The 10,615-nt window shown below is 43.1% G+C and overlaps 1 protein-coding gene across 1 annotated transcript; it reads left to right on the top strand. All coding sequences in view use genetic code 11, as the record gives it.

Moving 5' to 3' along the window:
- Positions 1-1,474: 1,474 nt before the first annotated feature.
- Positions 1,475-4,699, top strand: EGR_07586 (hypothetical protein; the record flags this gene model as incomplete). The annotated part of the gene is made up of 3 exons (XM_024496835.1): positions 1,475-1,552; positions 2,778-2,896; positions 4,597-4,699. 3 exons carry the CDS (start codon positions 1,475-1,477, stop codon positions 4,697-4,699), a joined length of 300 nt encoding a protein of 99 aa, XP_024348771.1.
- Between the last annotated feature and the right edge of the window lie 5,916 nt (positions 4,700-10,615).

Here is a 10,615-nt window from a genome sequence, read left to right as displayed (position 1 = left end):
GTTTCAACAGGCCGTGAAAACAGCATTAAAGGTGGTAGTGAAGTGACATTTAGTAAAATTTACGGAGTTAACACCCGTCTGGGTTTTGGAAATGAAATGTGCTCTATCTATCAAGTTACGGGGGCTCTTCAACCTTTGCTTGACAATATGGTACTCCAACTATGCCTGTACACCCTCCAACTCTCCCACGACGGTGATTTAAGGAGAAGAGCTGGGAAATCCTTCCAAGTTCGTGAATTGGTTAACAGACCCAATTACTACAAAAGGGAGATATCTGATGTGAGTGGGAGGAGTAAAATGAGGTCCACTGTTGGAAAATACCCCAACGAGCCTCACGTGATGCCAAGGACCGATTTATTTTACTACAATGGTCAGGAAGACCATAGTCCCGCTCCCTTAGTGAGAAGCGAATCAAGTTGTAGCGCCATCTCCTTAACTGAATTCTTACCTAAACATAGAATATGATGTTCGGAAAGTCCGATCAGACCAGTTCTTTCCTCCGAGGTCCCTCTTCAGTCCGGTCTCATAGCAATAGCTTATGCAAGGCCTAATTGCAAATGAAGCAGATGTCCACAGAGAAGGGGCAATTTCTCCCTCACAACTGCCACTTCTGCTTGACAGAGTTCCACAGTGTTCCAACATCCATCGAGGTAGTACAGGACGACGTGGACAGAAGCCCTGAGGAGACACCAACCCCTTTAATCCCTCTACATATCGCGTCATCTAAAGCAAATTTTCTTTTTCCTAATCACAAAAACCACAAATTTTAAATCAGCCGCCGATTTAAAGAAATATGGAGGAAAACAATCTCATTAATTTTATTGCCTCATTCAAATCTCCCCATAAATGTGATTCCTTCCGTCAAGTTTATGCACTGCTGTTTCACACTCCATCACCTCAGCAACAGAAGCAAGTGAATTTAATTTGCGGTGAAAGGGAAAAGAGTGGGAAGAGGGTGGGCAAAAGTAGGGGTGAGGATGGTGGTGGTGGAAAAGAGAGAGAGAGAGGGAGAGGGTAAATTGTAACCTCGCATAAATTTTCTCCTTGACCCCGTACGCAACACTCGAATCGTGCAGTCAATGTAAGTAAACCAAGAGCATCAAATTTTATGGAGTTCGTAAAATTAAAGGTCTACGCTCCATGTAGCAGGAGACGCATCCGCTTCACTTATTTTCCATCTATCCATTTAGCTAGTTATTTACCTATCACCTGTCTATCCATAAAAATTTGGGGGTTAAGCTCTCTTTTGACCTTGTACTTGACCTCCTCTTCTGTTAAAGTTTAAGTCAATCTGTAAAATCAGCAATACTCTTCTCTATCCCTCTTCTTTGGTTTGTAAAAAAACGCATCAAGCTGTTCAGATCCTTATTTTTGTCGTCATCGTATTACGGTGGTGTTTTGGTCCTTTCCTCACCTCCCCCTTTACCCTGACTAAGTACTGACCCCACTTCGCCTGTTGTTAAGCCGTCTTTAGATGGGCCAATCCCCCGAGGCGCCGTGTTTAGACATGCTGATGGGGGTGTCCAAGCTCCAATTACTTTTCTCCACCTTGGTAAGTATCTTTCAACGTCTGCCGATCGTATTTGACCTCCATTAGCCCAAGGCCATTCTACATCGACTAGAGGGGCTTTTAAAGCAACCAAGCGGTGCTTCTGTTTTCCGCATTCTCAAACTAATAACGTGGAATTAAAAGCAACTTCTCAATGTGGCCAGATTTACTGCGAACATGTGGAGAGCTTCCCAAAGTTAATGCACCTCGGAGCTTGATGGTCTTCTAACGAACGATTTCAGCCGATGGAGGGTCCAAGATTTAGGATACGAGGAAAAGGGTGGTTTGTAACACCGTCGCAAATCTTGATTTTTTAAAAAAAAACTTTAATCTGCTGCCTTCCTCCTCAAGAAACTATGGGGCATTTTAGCTGTGACGTGGCTACCGCAAAACTACACTTACGGGAAGAGATGAATAGGTGGAAAGGCGCTTTCATCTACCTGATGTGGGTATTTCCTCTAGGGGGACAATCTTTCCTTATTTTCTATCCTTTTTAATACAAAAAAATTAATTAGACCCCTTGCTTGTGAAATATTCACACATAGAGAGTAATCCTGGATGAGAAGCCCGATTTTGCCAAAAATATCCTTCGGTCCGCCTCTGAAGTAAAAAAGGCAACTGGAAAGACTCCTCCATGAAGGATAGTCTCTCCAAAACTACTTGATCAATTGAAAGCCTGGAGTGACGTTAATTAAAGACAATTTTGGATTGTAAGGAAGAGGAGAAGGGGGTGGGGAAATCTTGGATGGACAGTTGGAAAAGTTAGTTTGCCTTCTAGGCGCTTAGTAACATGATGGTCAGTGAAGTGAGGTGGTATGTTGACAAAGGACCTAGTTGGGCTGATACATAGAAAGATGGAAAAAAGGGACACACCCACATTTCACCTACGTGTGATTCCAAACTCGGGCAAGATGACTGCGGCGTCACACATATGTGACTCAGCTATCAAATAGCTAAAATTTGTCCTCTCTTCTCTGTAGAACGGATAAACACTATAAAGAAGTTAGGCAGGCTTATAAATGAATAACGAGGAGGTAAGTTAGACAGAATACCTTATAACCTCTCCTGGAGTAACTCAAATTCCACAAATTTCTCTTTTATGTACCTTGGAGCGGTGCGGCACTCCTGAAGTGACGGATTTCAGACCATTCCCTTCATCCCAATATAAACCTTCTCTTTGTCTAAATTCCCACCATTGCCTCACTTTTTCTGTCTGATACATTTTGAGGACTGGACAGGTGATAAAAGTGGCCACACACGTGGCGGCGCCGACATTCATTCTTTTGCTGAGTCCTCCTGTCCACAGGGCGGTGTGAACTGCTTTCGTCAATCACCCTGGTCGCTCGTGTAAGAAAGGGCGGTTGGGGAAGGCCCTAAAGAGTGTGAAATCTCAAGACCTATGGCAATGTGTGAGACCAGGCAGTGGCCAGTACAGAGCAGGTGTTTGTGCTCCTTTGTTTCACAAAAGGTGACCTACATCCCGGTTATACTGCTCAGAAAGTGGAGGAAAAAAGATGCGATTGGGTGCATCAACTTTGTCTTTCTACGCCAAGGCGCCAGGGAACACTATCTGGTTCAATCACATGCTACCTGTCTACTTATCCATCCATTACATATTAATCCCGTATTCATCCTCCATCCATCCATTCATCGATACATGCCGTCTCTATCCATTCATTCATCCATCCACCCAGGCAGGAAAGTCATCGGGTCACACGTTGGCTAATAGTTAGCGGATAAAATTGACATCCGACCTGACGAATTAGCCGTTGTTATTTTTTATTTCCAACATGGCATTTCAACATTGTTTTTTCACACCCTTTTTCATGTTTAGAGTTTTGCACACCTAGTGCACAATTTTATTCTTTAAGGCATCCATTCTAACTCCATTTTTTGTCCGTTAGCTGTCATTTCGTGTTAAAAGTGAGTCAGAAAAAAATAACAAAAGAAGGGGAAAAAAAGTGAACATTTGTGACTAGAAATCCTCTTCACCTTACTCATCCACTTCCTTGTGGTTAGTTTCATTGTTTAGGGGGGACAAAACATCGGAGGAAGCAGTTTCTCGGCTTGAATACTAAAGAGTTGTTAACTCCAGCAAAAGAGAAGAATATCAAACACTTAAGCCCACTTTTTTTTTTCTTTTTTCCATAAAAGAGATAAATTGCTCTAAGTAACAAAAATTGAGATAAGTGATAGGTTTTATAAGATGCACCCGATCTGTGAAGACAGGACGGGATAGACAAATGAACTAAAACGATGAACCTGCTTTTTTCCACTTTAGACTAAAGTTATTAATTATTAGTTAAGTTTTTAGGGTTAAGTTTTACCCTCCATCTATTAAAAAGGCGGAAGTTCAGTTCAAACAGGGACTTTGGAGTCTACTTAAATACAACAAGTAAGCAACAGGAAATGACAAGTAACTTTGTTCTGTTTACACATGGCCACTAGTTACAATCGGTATGATTAAATCATTCCAGAGTAGCCCACCTCACTACACTTATCTGTTCTGAAATGCTGGAGCAGGAAGCCTGCTTTCCCTAAGGAGGGAGACTCAGTCTGTGATTACTCCTCTGAACTACCAATATTTGATCCGTCAGATAGATTTCAGGATAAGTTGTGCTGTCAATCAAACATTCCAGATCAGGCTTCCCACATGCTGAGTGCGTATCCATAGGAATGGCTGCTATCAAGACTTGAGGGTGGAGAAGACACCACCTTGAGACAGTGTCGAGGGATTTACATTACTGAAGCCAAGCATTACATCACCCCACCTCACTGTGCTTGAAGTCATCGGTAGATGGAACCAAGTATTCAATGGTTCGATTTTTACACTCTTACAGACAAGAAACTTCACCCATTACCACTTATGTGCATCCTTTTTGTCTAGGATAAATTTATCCCTTCCATGGTAAATTATATGTGGGAGTATCATTCAAGAATCCGCCTGGCAGGATTTACAAGTCTAGCCTATCACCTGCCACCATCTAGTGCAACCTTCTCTAATGGACTCGTTTAGATTAGCATCTTCCATTCGCCCTCCCCTTGAGGCAGTTACATGAAAGCCGGGGTCTTATCAAACCCACTCATCAGGCAGCCGCGGGAAGTGGTCAGCCCCCAAAACCACCACCACCACCACCCTCGTCCCCCTAGGCTAAGGTTACTCCTCTCTCACAGCCTATCTGACTCAATAAATCGTGACATAGACAGCGGGGCTGCCCTAATTTCACGGTGGCTGGTCATGGGAGCACGACGGTGTGATAAATGCGGGCGCACTTGTCATCACCTACTGGCGGGCGACGCTAATCACGAGGCTGAACTTGTGGCATTTGGGCGAGTTTTGTAATGCAATCTGATGAAATCGTTAAGGTTAAAGTAAGGGCGTTTCTATAGCAAACACCCGTTTCTATGGTTCTCTTGCCAAAGTAATAAACATGACTGACGTCAAATGAATACTTTAGTTCAATTTTAAAGGTGTATTCCATGTATTGGCGGTTGCATGGATCGTCAGCCTCCACTTCCGTTGAAATGGAACCATAAAGGGGATATCAGCTTTGAATGAGCCCCTTCAAAGAGATAAAACTCTGTCTTATTACCAAAAAAATAAAAAAAGTAAAGAAGGAATGATTAGTACTTTTTATGGTACATAAATACTTGATTTTGGAGAATTTTATAACTCCTATCTGTGGACCACAAGAGCGGGGGATCCTAAGGAGTGGGCTGGGACGGGGGCTAGCAGGTGCCGCCTTCCGTTTGCCCCTAAAGAGCTGCGCGGGAGAAGAAGCACCACTCTGAAGTGGAAATGACTACAAAATTTATGCGTGGTTTGTGTCACCAGGTAGTCAGGAAATCAATTTCATCATTTGTTGTTGGAGGACAAAGTCTTTTCTTGTCGAGTCACAACTTTGCTTCACGGGCAAGGGGGCGCTGCGGAAAGTGGAGCCTGCTAAAATGGACACTGAATGACCACTGAATTCACTGTTGAAGTAAGCTGATGACAAAGTGGCCTCTTTTAGAAGAACTTATCACCCTTTTAGGTCATTCAACCGACCTATCTTCATGTTTCTCTGCCTATCTATGTGTCGGTGGTTCGGTGAGGCAGGAACAAACACCCAGCAAACCACTCGAAAACAACCGCTTAGTTATCCTCGCTTAAAATTCATTTTAACCGCAAAATGGCAGAGGTAAGACAAAAAACCACCACTTCAAACAAAAGAATGTAAATCCATAAAAATTAAGGCAACAGCTGGGCGTTCGGAGGGAGAAAAACAGAGAGAAAAGAACTTCCTTTCCTCCCGATTGAGGTCACCTTTTGCGGTAGTTGCGATGGCCCATTTTTAACCAACATATAAGACAAAGAGCGCCTTTTAGAATAAATAGGTGTTTACAGAAAGGTGGTAAATTAGAGACTTCTGGAGGCAACTCCCCCCTCCTTGGGGGTTATCGAGTCTGTAGGGAGGGTTAACAAAGCACCCAACTCTACCTCTCACTCTCCCCCTCTTAATATATGGCAAAAAAATGTTTAGGATAGTACCATAATGGCGACACTAAGATTATTCTACCTCAGGAGAGAATAATTTAGCTTTTTGTTTAGATAAAAAAAAGAAGTGAGCACCTGAATTTCGTGGGGGAGGGGGGGGGAATGAAGGGCGGGGAGGGAAATAAACCGCCTGTTGTGTGAAAATTAGCAGGTGACACCTCAAAGTAGGTCATAAAATTCTCCCCACGATGGCATATCTCCGACACTAAATAATTACTCATTTTGGGGATTACGAACAGAATGGGGAATGGGTTTGACAAAGAGGAGGCAAAAACGATACCAATTTTATCCCTTTTGGATTAGCTGAATGACAGCTCTCCTTGTCTTAAGGTGCAACTTAGATATGAGGGTTAAAGTGGTCATTTGATGGGAAAAGAATGCCTCTAGCCTCATCATATATATATTGTGGTTTGATGCCATGACAACCGCTACTCATCATTAAGTAAGCCAATTAGCTAGGAAAAGGTAAAGAGGTTTCTCACTTACCACTTTCTTGCACGGTAGGATTCCAGGTATCATCCAAGATGCTGCCCGCCTCATGTAACATCCAAACCGGTTCGGGTGGAGGTTCTTTGCGCAGCTCCTGAAGCAATTCCACAATTCCCTCATTCTCAGTGGCCTTACTCCAGGCGAGTGGGAACAGACTGAAGAGGAGGCAAATACACTCAATGAAGTGCATTGATGATGTCGTTTTCTCTGTGCTCAGCCTTTGTCCACGGCCAATTTTTGCGCTTTGCTGACATGACGTGCATGAACCCGGGGCTTGCAAATTATTGCGTGCGTGCGTGCGTGGGTGCTAACATACCACTGAGTGGACCAATCCTGTGAAAGGTAGAGGGGCAAGGGGGCGGCGGGAGGGGTGAGGATAGAAATTAGAGTGATATTTTGTTGGCAAATTATTTACTAATTTACAAATTACCTCTAAAAATAAATATAGAGGGAGACGTTAGACCATTCCGCCTCATCTTCAAATGAGAAAATGCAACCTTTTTAATTTTTTTAGGGACAACAGGAAGGGGTGATAAGTGGTAGCGACTAAGGCATTTAAAAAGGGAAAATGTCAATGAAAAAAAGGAAGGCGAATGTTCTTTTGTCCTGGGATAAAATTAGTGCGTGATCATCCCTTTAATAGCACCGACAGCGGCAACTAGAATGCAAATGGGGAGGAAAAGGAAAGCCGGTGACGAGGCTCAAAGGAGATTTCCAAGTCCTTGCGGTCTTAATCATCATATTTTATTCTGCTTTCGAATTTCATAATGAAATACTTTACTAATGCCAGTGTGCAAACAAAGTGTAGATAAATAAATGGGTAGGAATTTTTTGAGTAGAGAAAAATTCCTTTGTAGGATTTTAGACCCATCTGGTTGTAACAACTTGTACCTGCGGAGAGCTGCGAATTACATCCGATTGTCACCCAACACGCACAAAGATGTGGATGATGTAACGACTGAGAAGGTCGTGGATGCTGATGAAAGTAAATAAGAACCAACGCATTCACCCAAACACCACACTCTTCCTCCCTTCCTTCACAGGCACCAGTAGATGAACAATGGGTTTAAGCGATTACCCATTTGCAGTTGTTCACCCCTTCCACACAAGTTCTAGAAAGTTGTCCTATGGACTGGTGATGAGAAATGCCCTTAATGTTGCGACTACACACCGTGGCTCAGATCTGTCCGCTTGATGTGATGCAACTCGATACCATCTGGGTGGAGGAAGTGCTCCACCTGCGGTCTACCGAGCGCCTCACTCCACTTTCCCACTGCAAGATCTTATTCTCGAAAACACCACAGATTACACTTGCAGATGGAAGAATGATAATAACCACCTCATTTTCACGCCAAATTTTATCTCCCTTCCTGTTTACCTTATATTCCTCCTTTGCTTGACATTACACAGTCAAACGATCTGCCAAGTGGAGCAAGCGGATGGGCGTTCTGAGTGAGCTTAAATAGACGAAATCAGATAGAGAGAGGAAGCAAGGGTTAGGTGCTTACTCTTGACATCTAGTGCTGTTTCTGATCCTGCAATTCTTTCGAGTGCCCTCAGGTACAAATATTGCACCAATTTGGTAGCTGCGGGAATCACCTAATGCCATAGAAAATATCTTCAATTAAATGATCAAGGGGAATTGGCCACAGGTGACACAGAGGAAATGAGATAAATTTGCGAAGGAAAAACAAGAAGATAAGGGAAACTTGAACTTGTTAGTCACTGCCCCGATCTGAGGTGCTAAACCGTGACCATTAAGGAATTGGGGCTTGAATGCAAGGAGTTTAAAGTCCCATGCCAATATCTCGACTTGCCCCTCAAGACACCAAATAGGGTGGCCAAAAACCCGTTTTATTTGACCCACTGATTCAATGCACAAGGTGAAGAACTTTAAAAGGTATCAATAGCTACGGTTTAACACCTGGTACCAATAGGAAGCTTAGAGGAAAATCTACCCTTAGAGTCCCCACAAATATCCACATTAGGCAGCTCAACTCTGGAGAAAACTAATTTTTCTTCCACCGGATTGAAAAATCTTTACATTTACCATGCCATTTTAAAGCCAATCATCCCCCACTCGTAATTATGGAAAGAAAAGGAAGTTAGGGAAAACATGTCACACATATGTGGCGCTGCTAGAATGTGTTAATTATGCAGCAGGGCGTAGGTATTATGCATTTTACCCTCGAAATATTGAAGGCAAGTATGTAGTAGAAACTTTGTGTTGATAAGATGGCTGCAAACTACGGAGTAAAGTAATAATCCACATCGTCGGTGAGTCATGGGACGGTAGATAGTAAATTGATAAGAAATTGGGGCGAATTTTGGCGATAGGATGAATCAACTAAACCACAAAAATTCGCCATATGCTTGCGCCCAGAACCCCCTAAATTCAAGACTGACAATCTTACAAGAAAAACACGGAAGAAACGCTTAACAGATTATAAAATCCCTCTAACCTACTTGCGGTCTCACCTCGTCTCTCGAACAGGCTGGTTGTCGTAAACGTGCCTCTAAGTTGAGGGTGAATGCGTGAGGGCATCCAGGAGGAAGGAACACTTCCTGTCGGTAAAAGGCATATCAGGAGCAGAATTCTACCTCTTTTGATATGTCATTTATGAATGGAGATGGCTGATTATGAGTGCTTCAGACGTCCACCCACCTGCTGTCATGACAACGGTGAGCGTGAGGCGAATAAGCAGAAGGTCAACTCCACCCCGAAACTCGGCCTGTGAGGAACAAAATAAGACGTTTTTGGCAGAAAACTGCCAAAATTAATCAAATATTTTATTCAAATTTGGAAGAATTTACCCCTTCCCCTTCTTAATCGCCCCCTTAACCTGAAACCCCTTCTTTTTCTTGTACTTAAACAACTACGATAATTTTTAATTATGCAAAATTGGCATGCAGATAGTGCGGGTTCTGTAGTTCATCCGACGAAAAAAAAACAGCGATTAAGTGGGGAAGGTCTGGTACCTGGGGGCTGGAAACTGCGCAGTAAGGAAAACACCTTTCCCATCCTGTCCGCAACTAGTTCATTCCATCTTTGTGCTGTACAACATTCCACCTCTACGCAGGTGTAGTTTTTGACCGAAGGTGATTTTTATGGTGTGATGGCACATTTAGGGGAGGCAGACGTGGTTATTTTGCCTCTCCCGACAGAGATAGTTGGTTCGGTTGTAGGCGGACCCTACCGCAATGCCCCTTTGCAGTCTGTGGGGACTTGAAAAGTGAGTCTGTCAAGAAGTTCATATTGTTGTGTGCTTTCCACTACTTTGTCGCTAATGTGACTTTTGTTATCAAGCTTTAGGTATCGGCTAGTCCGTACTGATCGACTCATCTTCCCACCTAGCATTATAAGGCATCCGCTGATCTAATCTTAGAGACAGCGCTTTTTTTGCGTGCGAAGCAAACCTTCATTATGATTCTCTTCTAAGGGTCTAACGCTCGATTATGGCTGAGATCAGGCTACTCGATGTGATACAATTCGGCACAAAAAATTCGTAGGTGTGAACGAAAACTTCAGGAGAAATAGCCACGACTTGTGAATCCATACAGTGGAAGTGGTCCTCCTACGGGTTAACAAATATCTCATACCTCTTTACCACTGCAAGATCATACTCACGAAAATACCTCATGTCACAAGTGAGGATGGAAGAAGGATACTGTTTACCTCATTCTCACTCCTGTCCTTCCTGTTCTCCCTATTCCTTTCCTTTTCCCTTGGCATTACACGATCGCACGGTATCCTGTCAGATAGAATAGAAGTGTGGGAAGGCTGAGTGATGTTAAATAGTTGGAGATAGCAAAGGCTAGAAATTATTTTTAACATCTAAGAACCAAACCGTTCATGAAAGTGGAGTTCGTGTGAAGGAAGTACAGTTTTAAAAAACCATTACAACACTCGATGCGCCACAGAACTCCCCTTCTTACCTCTCTAAGTTGTGGCTATCGCCTTCCCTTGACATTTAACAGTTACATTACCGTGATAACATGATAACATGGGGGAATGGTTGGCTTTTTCTGGACTTTTGGAG

Source organism: Echinococcus granulosus, assembly GCF_000524195.1.
Source record: "Echinococcus granulosus chromosome Unknown EG_S00081, whole genome shotgun sequence".
Lineage (NCBI taxonomy): Eukaryota > Metazoa > Platyhelminthes > Cestoda > Cyclophyllidea > Taeniidae > Echinococcus > Echinococcus granulosus.
This window is presented reverse-complemented; position numbering and strand designations above follow the sequence as displayed.